Consider the following 18,929-nt stretch of genomic DNA (forward strand, 5'->3'; position numbering starts at 1 on the left):
TCGTTACCGATCTCCCTCTCATCATCCATCACCCTTCGTATAGCAACAGTCACTTGCACGGTGACATACAATTGGTCCACAGATCATTATCAAGTCTATGTATGACACAACATCCACCTTTCTTTGCAACAGAAAAAATGATGGCTGGCATATGATGGGGCTATCAAATTGTATATGCCTGAGCTTCCCTTTTCTTCTTTTAAAGGATGTACTTGCTCAACGACTCATTAACTTTGTCAGTTTTGACACTTCGACATCTCTTCAGCCAGACGATGAGCAAGAGCAATGCCTACTTATTCCTGCCCTGCAACAATCTCTTCAATTCATGGTTTTTCTAACTCTACTCGTCGCCATGCTGGTTGAGGACTGTGCACGCAGTCTTCGATTTAATTATTCGACACCTTTGGTGTTCTTCACGGACAAACATTCTTCTGTCAATAATCCAATTAATACCTCTTTTCAAAGTTGGATGCATCCGTATCTTTCCCGAAATTTTTCTGTTTCTTTCACCCATAATACCGAGTGAGAATTCTAACATGTGCTCTCATTATTAAAACAGGTCTCTCTTCCTCCTGTGCTTTCATGCAATTGGTGAATTTGGTTTTTATACAGCTTGGTGGAGTCAACGATGAATGCCAACGACATTACTTTGCCCAGAAAGTGTATTTTTGAAAAAAATCTCAGTGGAGCAATTTTGGACATTTTCAAGGACATTGCTTTGGCGTTGACAGCTAGATTGAAGTCGGTTTTGTTTTCACTGATACAGCACATTGTTTCAATCCCAAAGCCAAATGCTGTTTCTAACATTTTTCATATGTAATACGGTTAGCTGAACAGTTTTTTATTATTATTTTTTGAAGTTCTTATCTTTGCAAAGGTTACTATGTCCTCCCTTATTTGTTGGGCTGTACAAAATTTGACATTTTCTAATTTAAGCATTTCTCATGGCATCTCAAATGTAAAATAATTATAAGGTTAGATTCCTGTTACATAATCTCTTCAAGTGCAATCAGAGACAAAATAGTTCAACTCTCTTGGAGGTTTTGCTCGTTTCTTTTTGATAAAAACTAATTAGAATGATCGTTTAACTGTGAGACTAGAGGCATCAAGACACCTTAGTCATTTGAATTGCTTTCACACCATACGAATATGAACTCGAGAAATGCTGAAGAGCATTTTTTTTGCACAGACCAATTCGTCATTACTCCGACACTTCAGACTTCCCAATACTCATTACTCCGACACACAAAAATCTGAAAATGTTCATTCAAATATAAAGCCTGAGCATGGACACTCACAAAACCACTCTTTTCAGATTTAGAACAAAAGGAATGTAGTTTGCTCACACACACACACACACACACACACACACACACACACACACACACACACACACACACACACACACACACACACACACACACACACACACTGTATATATATTTGGAAAGATTGGAGTGGTTGGGATTACACATTTTTAAAGAAGAAGGTGATTTTAGTTGGAAGTGCCTTCTTCTTCTTTAAATAAATATAACATATATATATATATATATATATATATATATTGGATTGTCCTTGCATTCCTCAAGTAGATAAATAAATGATTTAAATGGAGAATTGGTGAGCAGTATGAGCTCTTTATGTGCAGTCCAAGCTCCGCTCCTGTCCTGACTGAGGGAGCGAAGTTCCACGAGCCGATTATATGCTCGTCTCACCCTGAAGGGATTGCGAGACTAATGCAGTGCGTGTGGGTGCATCCACTTCTGTATATTTTCTCTGCAACCACTTGCGAAACTTTAAACATAGGAAGGATTCCCCATGGAGAATATTTGACTGATAACTCTGACATCATAGGTCACATGGTATGGCAGCCATATTGGATTAAAGGGAAAAAAATTGGACATCTAATTTTCTTTAACCGCTCAGCAAAAAGTATTTCAACCTGGTATATATATATATCAACTACCCTATGGGGTAGACAAGGTTATAATGATTACATCAGTGAAGTGGTATTCCAGCCACAATTGGTAAAATCAAAATCCTTAGCTGAAAAATCTGAAACTTCATTTCTGATCTATGACCCGATGGGAGTGATGAATTACATTTGTGATGTCATCGGTCACGTGGTCTGGTGACCATATTGGATTGTAAATAAAAGCATTAAAAAAATCTTCTTCAGAACTGCTTAACAGATTGATGCGAAACATCAGTAAACCAAATTTCAATGTTCTCTCCCAGGTAGAAAGTACTAAACCTTTATTTTGGTGAATAAGTAGTTATAAATAAATTTATGTATTATTCCATGTAACATAGAAAATTAAGTTTCTCCAGATTTGTTGAGTTGAAAATTGGGATCCATAGCTGGTCTGATATTGAAAAACAATGTAGGGGGACCTATTCTGCCCACTATTATCTTGCATGAGAAATATTGCATTTAAATGGATGATTATAAATATTAATTCTAAGAAAATCGACGTTAAATGCAATGTACGCTATTGGCCAGGAAACCATAATTTGTTCATCAGGAGATTCATTGAATTTTTCTTTCCAATGCTTTTATATTTTATTGTCCAGGCAGGTTGAAGATTTACATGATGGAGAATGGAAGGTTGACACGCCAATTTTAAATGATGTAGAACAGACAGGTGTGAGATGGACAAGTTAAAATATGGTTTTAACAGGATATTTTAAAAAGATCATGGGTAGGTATGTGAGAAGACATGAAATGGAATTCCCTACTTTGGAGGAATCGATGGAAAGGATGAGCCTTGTTGGATACAGAAAGTTGAAAACAGAGGAACAAGGGATGGAAGCGTGCACAATGCCTCGATTCACAAAGTAAAACAAGGAGTCGGTTTTTGATGAAAATGTAAAGCCCTGTGGAGCTGGAGACAGGTGCAAGTCCAAGATCTGGGTTTATGAAACCAAACAAAAGATGAGCAAATGTGAAGGCTGCTAACCTGTCTGGGATCATAAAGCAATAGGTCCAGTTCCTCATCCTCTTGCTGCAGATGCCGTTGATGCTCAAATGCGTGACATTCATTGTAGAAACCCCCTGCTCATGCAGGTGACACATGGTTCATTCCACTACAAAAGAAAGTTTCATAAGAGGCCAACTCCCTATTATATATGCAAAATGACAGTTGCCCTCACCATCCCAAACTTCCTCTAATACTTGATATCCTACACACCCCACTCCTTTACCTCTCATTACTCCTATACTTTCATGTATATATATATATATATATATATATATATATATATATATATATATATATATATATATATATATATTTAATTTTTTGAACTTGTAGTCATCAAAACATTTATTTTACCTTTTTGAGTCACACAAAGCTGCCTTAAATGAATATGTATCCCAGGCACATATAGTTCACTTGCATGATTATTGGCAAGCTTACATCAACAACAAAACTGTTTCTCCCTCCCCTTTGTCAGATGTCTTTGGAGAAGTCCAGAGAAACCCATTTGGACAAGGTGAATGGTTTACTAGAATGGGTCGGGAGTATGGTTCCGAGCAGTGTGAAGGAACGTGCAAACTTCATGGACCTGGATAACAATACCTTGAAGGTTACATGTTCACAGCAGGAGGTGAGATATCAGCAGATTGTATGACCTCATTTGGTCCCTTTGTTGCATATTCGTCACACAGTGATGCATCATCTTGTGTGTTCCCAAACTTTGCTTCACTACTTGATACCAATCATTTGCTTGAAATAATGTCTGTATTTTGGATGTTTGATACATTTTGTTCATAAGGAAGAACACTATTTCAAAAGGTCCATTTTTGGAAAAGGTTCATTTTTTTTTTTGGAACATTTTTGTTCAAAAGGAACACATTTCAATGTGCAGTTATTGCAAGGTTGGTAAAAGCTGCAAATTGTCATTCATACATCGTCTCTCTTGAGGGTAGCATGTCATTTGTAATGAAATGTTGTATTGCTGCTATTCTGGCTGTCAGGAGAATCGGTATTTTTGTGACTAGATTATTGGTAAGATGCTATAATATAATTCTTCTTCCTGCTAAATCTATTGAAGGAAATGTTGAATGAGCTGGCTTCACAAAAGGCCAATATCGCAGAAGCTATTCGACAGACCGAGAGCTTCCTTGTGCAGAACGAGGGCCGGTGAGACATGCCTGACCCCATTTGCCCACCTGACCGCACATGCAATACAGCTATGGATGGGAAATTGATGCACAATAGCTGATAAAATAAATAAAAGTTAGTTTTTGTCTGTAGTTTGACAGATGAACAAAAGCAAGAGCTGGAGAAGAAACTGAGCAGTTTGCAAACAGCATATGGGGAGATCTGCGCGCAGGCATCCAAGCATCTGGAGGATCTACAGAAAGAGAGTAAACGCAAGGTGATGGCTGCAGCAGCGTGCATGGTCCAGTAGTTGTAACCCAGGGAGTTTTAAACTCGTTGACTTGCATTGTTCCATCTGATTGCCTGTATCAGTTGTGTCAGTTGAATGACTGTCCTGCTTGTGTGTATCATCTCCCTGATAATTTTCCAGTTGTCTCTTGTTCCTCATTAAAACTCCACTATCAGCCACCATGCAAATGCATTGCATGAAGATGAAATGTTGCTACATTGCTTTTCCAATGATGATTGTGTTGAACCCAGTATGTTAAACCTCTGTTTGTGAAAATTTCATAGCTTGCCATGTGTGTGCACAGCATGACGCCTTTGGCCTAACAATGAGCATTCAATGGAATATTGTATATTTTAATGCGCTAACTTGAGTTAACTCCACTAACCATGTGCTGGAATGACTGTGGCACCATGAGAATGTTAAAGAAGCATGCTGGAACATGAAGCTGTCTAACGTTTTGCAATTTATTGCTCTATACCAAACACGAACTAAGCTACTTGCCTCCTTCCTCTTTTCTCATGTTGCTTGGGTGAGTACGTTGCGCACGCTCATTAACTGTGTTGCAGTGATTTAAATGCTTCGCAATTTTTGATTCGTGTAAATCGACCCTTTTGTTGAGCTCTTTTACTTCATTTTGCAGGATGATGGAACTGTGGCTGGAGTAATATACCTGGGCACCGCAGAAGTGTTCTCCTTTCACCAAGCTGTCAGAAAGGGGATCGTAGATCGAGATACTGCACATGCATTGCTGGAAACGCAGATAGTTTCTGGTGGACTGGTGGATACGCAAACAAATGATCAACTCACTGTGGAAGAAGCACTCGACAGAGGCATCATTGATAAGGTTACGGCATCCCGTCTTGAGAGGTTCCAAAATACATGGCAGCTCATCACCACCATGGCAGCTCACCGTCACAAGTTTCTGCCTGTATCAGAAGCTGTAGAGAGAAAGGTCGTATCTGAGGACACCGGAGCAAAGATATTAGAAGCTGAGATCGTGACCACTGGCTTGTTTCATCCACTCCATCACACAAAATTGTCACTAGATGAAGCCGCGTATTGTGGCTTGATTCCGCAGTCACTTCTTGGAAAGCTGCGCAGGAGGCTGGCCACAAACTATGAACTGCTGGATCCTATCTCTACCGAGAAGGTTTCTCTTTCAGACCTTGTAACGAGGAGTATTGTGCATGAGGAAACAGGCCAAAGACTGCTGCCTGTGCAGCAAACATTTGGCAGAATGATCTTGCTCAACTCTGGTCGAAGGGCAAATGTCACCAGAGCTGTCCAGGAAGGTTTATTAGATGGCCAAACCATGCTGCGTCTCTTGGAATGCCAGCTCTTTGCTGGCGGGATAGTAGATCCACGATCTGGCCGTCGCATGACACTTAGCGAGGCAGTGCATCATCGGCTGGTTGAACAAGATGTAGCATGTGCTCTTATTGTAAGACAAATGCGTGCCGGTGGAGTCATAAATCCTGGCAGGAGTGAGCTCCTTGGTTTAGATGTGGCCGTTCGCAAGGGCCTTGTGCCCCCAACCACCGCCATAGTCGCACTTGAGGCTTTGCAAACATTCCGTGCCTTAATCTGGCCTGATTCTGGAAGAGTATTGCCAGCATCTGTAGCATTTCTGCAGGAGGCCCTCACTGACGAAGAAGCTCAAAAAATTATAGAACATCGATCAAAGATTCGGGGAATATATATTCCTGAAGAGAGGAAAGTGATTTCTCTCGAGGAGTCTGTTCAAGCTGGACTGATGGAGAATTCCATGTGTTTAGCTTTGCAAACATTTGAACTATCTGACAGCTTGGAGACACAATGTGTGTCCTCGATGCAAGATTCATTGTGTGATTTGAATGAAGAAATTCCTGAAACGTTGTCTTCCAAGAACAGACAGGACAGTCAGAAAGACATGGAGACAATCAGATATGCATTGAGCCAGAGCTACATAGATGTCGAATCAGGAAACCGTATTCTGCTTTCTGATGATGTGGCAAACTTTTCTGGAACATCACACCATACTGTCAAAAAGGAATTGCCAAGCAATTTCATGCCTACTTCGCCCTTCCTTAATTTTCCATCTAAAAGTGATTGTGTTGATAGAAAAAGCTGGCTAAATGCAAATGCGTTCATAAGCAACAATGTTCCTCGTATACAAGTTGATAAACAAGTTACAAACCCACTTGTGGAGAACAGAATGGTTTCACCTGTGAAAGAGTCTTCTTCGTTTGATGTGCCACTTGATACATGTGATGATGGTGATGTTGATGTACGTGGAAATGAAGGCAACGTTAAAGGAGTTTCAGAAAAGACGTCTGTTCTCCCTTTTGTGCTGCACATCGAAGAAGATTATGAGTTAGGGGATGTGACGGTAATTGATGATGACTCGTCAGCATTGCTCGCAGAAGCTGCCGAGGTGATTAGTCGCTACTCGAAGTATGTTGCAGCGGGTGCCGTTGATGCCAATCCTCCGAATGGAGAAGAGCCCCGTCGTGTGCAAGTGTTCCATCAGAATCCTGCCTTGGAGAAGGATGAAACCGGTTTCAAAGGGGAAAGCTGTGAAGCGGGCAAAACCAATGTAATTGAGTGTTCTCCGAACAGTGTCGTTGCTGAAAAGACTGTTTTTGGTGCTGATATGCATGCGAAATCTGCAGCCTGTGAAGCAATGCAAACTTCTGATAAAGGTCTTCAAATGCGTCGTCCCATCGATATGCATGCACGCGGTGACCAACCTACATCTGCTCCAGTTGAAACCACCAATTATTCAGAGAAAATGATTCGGTTGGGTTGTTTCAGCAATTTCGCTCAACCTCGGAGTGGGGCTGATGAAATGTTGGGAAATGGAACTTCATTTGATCACTTGCGATTCGGGGAGTGCAAATTAACACCGGATCGAGGAAAAAGTGAGCATCGAAGCACATTAAATACAGATGGTGTGGGGAAAGAAGAAGGAACAAACTTTACAGCAGTTGAGTTTGACAGCAAAAGGAAAAACACACAGCAAGATGATGTAGAAAAGCCCTATCTAACAAAATCTCCAATATTTGGTTTTGGTTTGTCTTCAGCTCCTGACATCGGTGCAGAAATGCAACAATCAGAGCCATACAAGCAAAATGATATGGAGGAACAACATGACGTTGTGATGTCTACCAGAGAGGATCCCACATTGAACCTTGATACGAAAACATCTCCACTCACTATTGAAAGCAACTTCTTGTCGAGTGGTTTCATTGATCAGGAGAGTGCTGCACATATGCTGCAGGCCATCAATGGACAGGCTATTGAGGATGAAGAGATGCAACAGATTAATTACCATGCCGAACAATGTGAGGGCTCAAAGGAAGAAATGTCATCGAGCTGTCATGCATCCTCAAATGAGCCATCCTTGGAAAATCCTCAAATTCAGGAACCTCTTTCTTTCAATTGTTCGAGTTTACGAGAGCCAGAAGTGCAGAATGATCTCGACATGGCCACCTTAAATAAGGTACACCAGAACGAGTCATTACGATGTTATTTTAACGTTTTGCTTATTTTGGATGAAATATAGCTTCACGATAATAAACCTGAATGAAATAATTTTGTCATCCACCACCCCCCCTTTTTTTTCTTTTTTCTTTTCTTTGAAGGTGAACTTGACAACCAAGCAGGAATCTGAAGTCCCAGGAAATGCTGAAAACAAAACTGATTTAAGCTCTGTAGTTCAACAGGAGGTGCAGACTCTTCTTGATGAAACAACAAATATACTTAAAAACATTTGGATGTCCTTTAAAGCATTCTATCCAGCACATGGTTAATGTTTGGATGTTATAACTGGTACAGTAAGAGCTTAGATCGATGTTTGGTTGTCTCATTGCAGTATGCTGTGCAAGTACATTGCAAACTGAAAGCATTCCCCAAATTCTGCTTTGTATTTGGTCTCTGAAAAACGAACTTTGCACTTGTGTCGTGTTTTTGATGGTTACCGTAGCTGTTGAGATAATTTGGAGGTTCCGCATCTGCCCAATAGGACGTGGAGGTACGACAGCAGGAATGCTCCCAGAAAATGTCTCGGCTGGATGAGTGGTTCATGGAAGCTTCCACTCTACTCTCGAAAGACTCTCCCAGCTCCGAGGATTTGCAAGATCTTCAACAACGGCAGATTGACCATCAGGTATGGACGTTCAGCATCATTCACATCTTGCCTTTGCAGAAGAGCTCATTTGCTGGTGCTGCTCCCTGAACACAGACGTCAAACTGTTTACTCACGAGACTCGATTTAATTACCATGCGTTGTCCGTTTGCAGAATCTCCACAGCAACGTTGTCGCTCGTGCTTTGGAGACCGAGCAGATGCTGAAGAACATTCAAGAGTTTTTGGATGAAAACAGGGACGCTCTTGATCCTGATTTTGTGGCTGAGATGGAGCAAAAGCTAGCAGAAACCAGAGCGAGACACCAGGACCTCCAGAAGCAAGCGCAGCACAAGCAGAAGGAGCTGGAGGTTGCTGTGGCCTCAGCTATCAAACAAAATACAGAAAAGGTAGATCTCGTAGTAATACTTCATTTACTCGTTTCAGCAGAAACACATTTAGATATTTTGTTTTCATCAGTATTTGCTTTCATCCATTCTTGCATCTGTTTGTTGCATCTTCAGCTTGCGGTTGAAGAACAGCAGGAAGAAAACAAGACTCGCATTGAAGAGCTCTTAGGGTGGTTGGCAACTTTGGGGAATAGCATGCAGGAGACCAGTTCCCTTAATAATTTAGATGGAAGCAACAAGGTTGATGAGATAAAGGTAAGTCTATTACTACTTAACAGCTTCAATGTCTGCAGGCTACACTGATGTGTTGCAAAATGCTAATAATATATATATATTTATTTTATCTCCCATTTCTCCATCTTTCAGGCCCACCATCAGACATTGCTTTCCAAACAGCATGCAGTCATCATGGCAACACAGCAATGTGAGGCTTTCCTTGAGAGGCATGGTGACACGCTGTCGCAGAGCGAACGCGAAGCTTCAAAACAACGGCTGCACGAACTTCTCGTCGGTTACGAAGCTGCCCTGAAAATGGCAGATGGCAAAGTACGGCTAGGGCAGGCCTTGCATGAGGAAGTAGCCAAGTTCGATGGTGACTGCAACGAATTTTCCGGTTGGTTAAGCCAGGCCGAGGCCCAAGTATCAGAGCTGCGGAATGGCGCGGAAAGCCTGCCCGTCGTAGATAAGTCACTCCAAAGGCAGGAGAGCCTCATGGATGAAGTACTCTCACGCAAGGGAGACCAACGCTTCCTGAGTCGCTCGGCAAAGAAAGTAGCTGAAGCAGAGCACAACTACCGTGAGCTCTGCGCTCATCATATAGATCAGCCATCTGGGCCAGATTTTGATTCGGTGGCTGTGAATTCACGGGTGCAAGATCGATTGCAAGAGGTGAACAAGCGATTTGGCAATGTACAATCCGAGGTGAGGCTTTTTGTGACAGGTGGTATCTTGTGCCGAAAGTGGTGGTGGCATATTTCAATTAAAAAAAAAAACGTTTTTCAATGGAATTTATTTTTGCCCTTTTTTGTATATTTATTGTGAGTGTGATTCGTTCACATTGTTCTAAATCATTTGAACAGTTGATAAAATATTTTGGACGTTGCAGTGCAACAGTGCAAAGACGTGGCTGGAAGATTTACAGAAAAAGATGTCGGATTATGAGGATGCCGGCAAAAGCGTTTTACCCTGGCTCAACGAGGCCGAGAAAGTGGTGAATACGCTGATGTCCACTCCATTGGCTGCGACCGTCGTCGACCTCCAGAAGCAACTGGATGAAACCAAGGTTATGAATCTAGCTTTATAAGAACATGTTTTGAAATTTTAGGAATCAACAGAATACTTTTTTATTTTTTATTATTTGCTTGGAGGTGCCACTGCCTTGTATGAGCAACATTTCCGAGCACATCCTGTTTTCCAGACCAATGACGCCGATTATCCTCTATTTGAATGTCATTAGTGGACCATCTGGGTTTTTATGGCAATCTGTTAACAACCTTCTGATTCTCCTGAGAATAGCTTGGAAGCTTGGAATCCATTTCTCTTCCCTCAGGCAGATTTGAACTCACAACCTCTTGGATTACAATCCATTGGACTCGGTACTGTCACTTCAGTACTTTTTATCAACAATCATTTTCAATTTTTTTTTTATCCCCCAACTTGGCGTCAGGTCCACCTCGGGGCTGATATTTTGAGTCCTGTCCGTCCATCCAGAACCTCCACTCAGAAATCACCGGATGCATTTCTTTTGTATTCGGTACATGCATGTATGCAATAATATTTGGGTATGATGCACGTCAAATGATTTTGTGATTGGAGACAATTTGGAATATTGGGAAATACCAGTATTTTGTCCTTTTTTTAACACGAGAGCATAGTACCTGATTGTACAGTACTGCATATGTTTTTGGGAAGCATTATTTATTTTTATACACTACCATCACCATGACCAACACCAAACTCTTGAATTACCATCGAGGGCGTACGAGGTTGGCGGTTCGAGAGGGGGACAAATGCCGCCCAAAAAAACCAGCTATCTTTTAGAATTCAGGCATAAAAACATCAGGATGACAAAATATTGTCAGAGGATAAATTTTCGTGGGATGCCAGCCTGTGATGTAAAAAATCTCACGTGAATTGCTATATGTTTGACCATTTTTGTAATTATCAATCGTAATCCTTGTGGGCTTAAAATAACAGTAAAAATACGATAAACATCTAATTTATTATACATCTGGCAAGTGGCAACTCTGCCCGACTCCTGAGGCTTCGCCTGCCATCAAGCACTTTCAAAATGAAGTATTTCCATCCTTGAAGGCATGTTACGCAATCACGTATAGGCAGAAACACAAATGGCTGATGAAAAGGCAATGGCCAGCCCGTTATGGTAGGGCAAGGAAGGCGTACAGGGCCCTGGAACCTCTGAATATCTGATCAGAAAGATTCTCAACAACTTGCTGATCGGCTGTTCATGTTGCCAGATTTTATCTACGGAAGGTAGTGTTCCTTCGACTGAAACCGTCCGTGACTCCGGGACTTCGTGAGCAGGTATGTTCTCATTCAAGGACATTCACCAGCCTTCGGGAGAAGCTGTGTCTTGTCTCGGGACTTCTTAGTGGCAGTGGCAACTCTGCCTGACTCCTGGGGTCTCAGATGTTTGTTTGTCGGCTGGTTGTGTCGTCAAAGAGATATTATTAGTTTACCAGGAAAACAGCTATTATTAGTTAACCATTTTGAAATTGCCCTGAGTAAGATTCTTTCATTTTCTCCAAAATGTTTAAAATAACTAAAGAGGGAATCACCCCATGCAATGGCTGGCTTATTATGGTTGGCCTTGTGTTGGGGGAAGGGGCTTCCCAAAAACGTGTGCAGCACATTGCACAGACTTTTTTTCTTCTTTTTTTTCTTTTTTTTTTTAAAGGGTCGTATTAAGTTGTACTATGTGTCGTAAGAGGCGAGGCGTTATTATCCCTGTGTCGTAAGAGGCGACCAGGGTTGCGTTAGGAAGGGCATCCGGCGTAAAACATGTGCCAAATCACTATGCGGATCATACGGATGATCCGCTGTGGCGACCCCTAACGGGAGCAGCCGAAAGAAGAAGAAGATTAAGTTGTACTATGAATGGGAGGCATGCATGGCGCACTGTCTGGACTGAATATGTTTTAATCCCTGTTTGTTGGAAGGATATCTCAAAAAGACATGGACGGACTTTGACCAAACTTGCACGGTGAACAGCTTGAAGGACAGGACAAATCGATTAAATTTTGGTCGATTTGGTGATGATTGAGATCTGGAACCAGTAACTTTTAACATGTTTCTTTACCACTAGACCATGCCTGCTCCCTCTAGGACAGGGGTTCCCAAACCCAGGGTCGTGACCCAAACTTGAACCCCCCCCCTCAAAATCTCAGTTTTTGAGGGGGGGTTTCATGTCAAAAGCATTTTCTCTGACAATTTTTTATCATAGGTGCACTCGGTTCCAATATCATCATTTGGGTTTCGAGGTAAATGTGATTTCAAATTTTGGGTCATGGACAAAAAAAGTTTGGGAACCACTGATCTAGGAGCAATGAGTTGTTAGGAGTGGTAAGAATGGGGGATGGTGGAAGGACTTTATTTATTTATTTGTTTTTACTTGTTTATACAGCTCGTAGTGAAGACAAACACACACACACACACACACACACTCACACAACACCTTACACCTCACACACATGAACAGAAAGATGAATAACACAGCCACTGAGCTTGGGAGAAGTGACAACACTTCCCAGAGTGCATTTGTGTGCCAGCTAAGTGTACATTCGGGCAACATGGCCATCATTCAGGCAAATCTGTAGCCGTCCCCCCAAAATAAATCGGTTCGTATGCCCATGATTACCATAATCCGCCGTCGTGTATTACATGCAGGGAACTTTTCAGATTAAATTCTCAGGAAAATACCAGTTATATGTGTAACCCACACTCCAAGTGACAACTCTCACAAAAATGAACTTCAGCTCAGGATTGGAAATTTATTAAGTTCCAAAGCAGTGTTTGCCGATCTATGGAGGGAGCCATTTTAATGGTGTTTTCCCCCAAGATTATTTTGCCGCAATGGCGGTGAATATTTTTATTTGGTTAGACAAAATGTTTCAAAAGTTTTATAATGTTACCGTTGCAGTATTTGTGTTTGTGTTGCAATTACTGCTCATGGAAGGTCTATTATAAATATTTTTACCCTGGGTGGTCCCCTGTCATATCCCTCTCTCCAATGTGTCTCTGAAGTTTACTTGCAAAATGGGAAACTCCAATGGGAATTTAACAAACTTGCTTTCACGTTTATTTTATGATTCAGAACCTACAAGAGGACATTATCACACACAAGCAATCTGTGGACAGATTGTGTTCGACAGGGAATGATCTTTTAGCGGTCGAGAGGGAAGCTTCTCCAAACCACGAAGATATCCGAAGCAGTTTGGGTATGTGCAGGGCCTGAAAACACCAATAAATTGCTTTCCCTGATGATTAGTTAATTGTTTTGTTCTTTGCTCGTAAAATGTATGAAAGGGCAACACTGTAAATTCCTTCCTGATTCTTAACACGAGCCTCACACAGTATTTAGACTCTGGAAGGGTTCTTATCGATGTCAAGTATGCAGTTATGGTGGAATATTTAACCACTTCTTCACCATGCCCCTCGCTTTCCCTCCACTGCCTCCCCCCCCATGTTTCATCCATCCCTCTTCCACTCTCCTCTCCCACTCCCCTTTTCTCCCCATTCTTCCCTTACTTACTTGCCCTCTTACATCACCTTTGTCTTTCCTCTTTCACCTTCTTTTCTCATTTATTGATTTTAATCTACACCTTCTCTCTGTTGAATGGCTAAATACATTGACAGCCCTAAACAGACCACATCCTTCTAAAACTATTTCTTAAGACTAAACCATTGAACCACCCACTTAAAGCAAGAGAAGAGTGTACCTTCCAAACATAACCTCAAGAAGATTTAAGAGCCCTTACAGATTAACATCCAGTTGATTTTGTTCATGCCTCTTCTCTGACAGATGGCATCTCACAACGTTACAATGCTCTAAACTCAAATGTAGCTCAGCATGAGGACAAACTGCAGATGATGCTCGAACGGTCGGCAAGCATCGAGGAAGGGCTGGAGGAGGTGCTACGGTGGTTAGAAAACATGGAGATGGAAGATTCGGACTTTCCTCTGATGTCGGAGAATGTGGAGCAAATGATGAGCAAGAATGCAGTGAGTTACTGCATTTATTTATTTATTTATTTATTATTATTATTATTATTATTGAATCTCAAGATGCATCCATTTGACATTTCAAGAGAAGCAAATTTTGCCAAACATAGCTGTGCTTGATGTGGTTCTTCTACTGTTGATAAAGCATGAGTCACATTTGCTCTACGGCTAGGATACGGCAGCCGTACCCCCCCCCCCCTGAATTGACAGAAACGTGCGGCGGCCGCAGAGTTTCTGAGGTTGCCTCAGGGTGGCCCTACGCCATATGGCTATATTTTACAGGCCGTAGGGGTCTCCGTGGAATTATATAGCGCGGAGTTATAACTTTTTTTTCATTTCTCGGTTGGCCGTAGCAATTCGACAAGCCATAGCCATGACGTAGATGTGTTCCACGTCGACCGTACGTAGGGCATACAGTGGGTTTGCGTTATTCGTGCGTTTTCCGTAAACTCTTATCAATGACAAATGAATTTTGCCAACCCCCAAAAAATTACGGCAGCTGCACTATTTCCACGTTCGCCTTAGGGCCCCCTGCGGTCGCTTTGCAGTCGCCTTGCGGTAGCCTTGCGGGCACCTTGCTTCTGCCTTGAAAATTCTATGGCTGCCGCAGGAACACCCTAAGGTCACCATGCGACATCAAATCAAAGACTGTACGGCACCCCCACGTTTTTGGTCTCCAGAATTAATAAATACCCTGTGCAGCTCACCAAAAAATAAAAACATATGTGACTGCTACATTGTGTGGCCATGGAAATACTGCGGCCACCCTATAATTGCTAGTGGCCGTAGATTTTTTTAGACCCTACGGCCGCCGAGCCAAATGTGACTGAAGCATAAGGCGAGGGGAGGAAAGTGCATTTCAACCGACAACTTGATTCCCAGAATTTTTTTTGTCTTCACAAATCAATCTTTACAATATAAAACATGATGCTTTCAGATTACTGTTCACGGATGTGATGGAAGAGGCAAATACTTAGTATTGATAAATGATGCAATAACCGGATATTTGGAGGGTGTGTTTCAACCTACCTGTCGGGTTTATATTGGACTAGTTGGGGTACCTGGCGCTGCACAGGAAAAAAAAAACTATGTAGTTCCAGCACATGTTGTGCATTGAAAATGTATGGAGTTATTGCCCTCATGGTGATGAGCTTTTCACGGCAGTGGTATTGGAACATGTGGGACATTGAAAAGCTATGGAGTTGTTGGCCTTATGGTGGTTACCTTTTGCCTAGGGTCCAGCAGCAGCACTGCCTGACCCCACATCTCAAAACTGTGCACACTTTATAGCGGCCTTTGGTGGCCGCAAAAAGGCCTCCTAGACCAACATGTGGGAGCATAAACGTTGCCCAAATTCTGAAGTACCTTCCCACAAAATTTGTGGCCTCTTGGTGCTACGGTTTGGTCGTGAAGAAGTAACAAATAAATGTACAAACACTTGAACACTTGAAATTATTTACAAGATTACCTTCGAATGATATTAATGTGTGTGTTTCATTTTGAAAAGCCTGGTGTTAGCTTGGCGGTTGAGGTGGCTGGTTTGGGACCTTAGAGCCCTGAGTTCAAGCCCCTGTCGACCGATGAATTAACACCAGGTAGAGTTGACTCAGCCTGTCATCCTTCTGTGGTCGGTGAAATCAGTACCATTGTACCGGGTAATAACCATCCGGGGTCCTGCGTCGGAGTGGCCACCCATCCAGGACTGTACTCCTTGCCAATGAAACTGCCTTGGCAGCCCTATTCATCTTTACGGTGCGAAAGGAATGGTATTATGATATTATTTCATTTCAATGGAATTTAATAAATAAAAAAAATTAAATCGTGAATGAGACCATTAATTCTTGGGTCTTTGTTGATACCTCCACCACCGAAGGTGGATGGAGATTATGTTTTTACCCCCTGTCTGTTTGTCTGTGAACAGGGTATCTCAAAAAGTTGTGGACAGATTTGGCCGAAATTTCTTGGAGAGGCTGGGTGTGTGATGACAAAATGGTTCGATTTTGGTGAAGATCCAGATCAGGATACTGTAATTTTTTAAAATTTTTTAAGTGATGTCACCATTGAGAGGTGGGACCAAAAATCTACATATGGCATCTTTCAAAAAGTTGTGGATGAGTTGTGACAAAACTAGGTAGATGAGTTGGTTAGATGACAAGAACAAGCAGATTATATTTTGTTTCAGGTCTGGATCTTGATCTGGCCTATCAGTGGGATACAAAGTGTAAACTGTTCAGCCTGGCAGAGGTATGCGCTCTATCGAGTGCTGTTCTAATTACCTTCGCCACCGAAGGTGAAGGAGGTTCTGTTTTCACCCCTGTGTGTTTGTGTGCAGGATATCTCAAAAAGTTGTCGACGGATCGGATGAAATTTTGTGGACAGGTTGGGTGTGTGTCAAGGACAAACTAATTCGATTTTGGTGAAGATCCGAATCCGGACCTGGATACGAGAATTATTTAATTTTTTAAGCGATTCTTCACCATTGAGAGATATGTCCAAAAACGACATCGTACTGTATAGCATGATATTTCAAAAATGTGTTGGGCCCGATATGTTCTCGTGGATCAGGCATTACGTGATGGAGGTATGCGCTCCACCAAGTGCCCTTCTAGTAATTAAGAATTCCTTCACAAGGAACTTTGACACAAGAGGAGGACATAAGCCCCATCAAAGCCTTCACTATTATTACCAACCTATCGGTTGTCAGTTATCTGTCCTTTTAAATGCCGAACATCAAGCAATGAAGCAGCACGTATCCATGTTTAAAGTCCTTGGTATGACTCGGTAGTGGTTTGAACCACCGACCTCCCAGACTCAGAGTAGATGCTCTATCCATTACGCCACAAAGGCTGGTTTAATGAGTGACTATATTGAAAGGTCTTTTTATTGGTGATGTGCCATTGAGCCACTAAGGCTGAAACAAATCATTGTTGGCTTGATAATCTACTGAGGATGAAACCAATAATTTAGGTGTTTGGGTGTGGTATGTCAGAAGATTAAATGGTCTTAATCGTATGTGCGTGTCCCTTTAGGCTCTAGGAAAAGACTTGGAGAGGAGACGAAGCCAGTTGGTATCCATGCGAAAAAATATCGAGAACTTCGCAACCACGGCAGATCCCAAGACGGTGGAAACCTTGAGGAAAAAGCTACATCAGGCCGAAGAAAAGCTGAACTTGATGGATTCTAATTTTGATGCACGGAATGAGACACTAAGCTTGGTGGTCAAAAAGTTGGCCATTGTGGAAAACTCGATAAGGAAACTAGAGTCTGTACTAGGACCTGATGGTGAACTAATATTGCCTCTGGATGGATCGGCAGTCATCGATTATAATTCTCACGATAAGGTGAAAATTGGCACACCTTAAAAAGACCTTAAAATGTAACCTGGCCATTTGAATATTGCAGGTCAATGATCTTGGGTTTTGGGACAATATTTATTTTGTTGCAGGTTCTGGAGGAGCTCAAAAGGCTCGCGGAGGAACTCTCCGCATTGGAACCGTCTCCTGCCAGGGACCAGATGCTGGCAAAGGTTAACAGCAAAGCCCAAGACATTGAGAAACTGCAAAGGAGACTCAAAGAAAGGTATATTAGCTGCTTTCTGAATTACTAAAATGTGATCTACCCCCAAGTCAAGTGCTATGAGCAATACGCAGTAATTTCCTGGATATATTATGTGAAGTTTGCACTTCTCGGAAACAGATTGAATGTGTAAAATGTGTTCGTATTCTGACCACTGTGCTGTGAATGTTTACAGGTATTTGCGATCTTGCTCGCCGTGCTATTGTCGTTGTCATCCAAAATAGTTTTGATGGTGGCGGTGGTGGCGGTGGTATATTTCCTGGTAATATTTACAGGGAAGACCTTTGCATGTGATTCGACCAATATTGTTCTTCCAATCGCCCCCACCCTCCCAGGGAGGCGCAGGTAGCCTCTTGTCAGAAGCGTGTGGATGAGTTCCGCACCATGGTGGAGTCTTTGAAACAGTGGCTCTCGGTTACAGAGAATAGGGTGCCCGTGACCAGTCGAGCAGGTTCTGAGGCTTTGCAGGAACACCGGCAGTTAGTTGCGGTAAGAATGCTTTTTGTCCAATGTGTTTACCGCATTGTTGTCCACGTGTGTATATCATGCAGTCGCAAGCAAATGTTTTGCTTTCTCAATACACTTTCTCTTTTGTGTTTTACACGTTCAGATTGAAATAAATAGAAACATGACATTCACAATGCTAGTCACTTTATTCTTGTGGAGTTGGTGATCTTGTCACAGTGGAATTTTAACAACTTTAAGATATCCTTCCTCACTTCTTGTGTCTTTGTCGTGCGCACATTTGTGCCTCCCTGCTTTACTGTAGCAGCCGCAGTGCTGTAGTTGGTGAGGGCATTGTCGATTGCACTTGTACCGCCATTTTTGTGGTATTGTTCAAACTCGAAACATGTTTGCAGAAATTAATGGTTATAACTGTAATGTATTTGAAGAGTCAACATTTCACCAAAACGAACTGAACAATTGGAGCCGAACCAAACTAATCAAGAAATAACTGGAAATATACCTGTTGAATTATGAAGTATAAATTTCTTAAGTGACACCTTTTGCTGATAAAGTTTGACGGACAATCCAGCCCGATAAGTTGTTTGTTGTTATGGCAATCGAGCACGTCTTCCTTTGCTGTGAGTCACGCCGATGGAATGACAGCATGCACTTCTTTATTCTGACCTTGTTTTGTTGCCTGTTTTTGTAGTCTTTATTAACGGAGTGGGAATCGAAGGGTGCATTGGTGAATGATAT

At 42.0% G+C, this 18,929-nt stretch overlaps 1 protein-coding gene across 1 annotated transcript in view; it reads left to right on the forward strand.

Moving 5' to 3' along the window:
- The window catches only part of LOC147020138 (microtubule-actin cross-linking factor 1-like), a 212,772-nt gene that overhangs the window by 99,863 nt on the left and 93,980 nt on the right, over positions 1-18,929 (forward strand). The window contains exons 29-44 of the mRNA XM_085895175.1: positions 3,457-3,609; positions 4,057-4,145; positions 4,260-4,383; positions 5,036-7,876; positions 8,019-8,102; positions 8,399-8,542; positions 8,676-8,909; positions 9,024-9,164; positions 9,276-9,830; positions 10,015-10,191; positions 13,243-13,366; positions 13,951-14,150; positions 17,180-17,491; positions 17,596-17,729; positions 18,062-18,215; positions 18,883-18,929. The exon at positions 18,883-18,929 is cut by the window's right edge and continues 83 nt beyond it. Of these exons, the coding sequence (XP_085751301.1) occupies positions 3,457-3,609; positions 4,057-4,145; positions 4,260-4,383; positions 5,036-7,876; positions 8,019-8,102; positions 8,399-8,542; positions 8,676-8,909; positions 9,024-9,164; positions 9,276-9,830; positions 10,015-10,191; positions 13,243-13,366; positions 13,951-14,150; positions 17,180-17,491; positions 17,596-17,729; positions 18,062-18,215; positions 18,883-18,929 (5,513 nt within the window). The remainder of the gene's footprint in view (positions 1-3,456; positions 3,610-4,056; positions 4,146-4,259; positions 4,384-5,035; positions 7,877-8,018; positions 8,103-8,398; positions 8,543-8,675; positions 8,910-9,023; positions 9,165-9,275; positions 9,831-10,014; positions 10,192-13,242; positions 13,367-13,950; positions 14,151-17,179; positions 17,492-17,595; positions 17,730-18,061; positions 18,216-18,882) is intronic.

The sequence above is a fragment of the Eptatretus burgeri genome, chromosome 9 (assembly GCF_056783735.1).
Source record: "Eptatretus burgeri isolate ZD-2024b chromosome 9, Ebu_testis_v1, whole genome shotgun sequence".
NCBI lineage: Eukaryota > Metazoa > Chordata > Myxini > Myxiniformes > Myxinidae > Eptatretus > Eptatretus burgeri.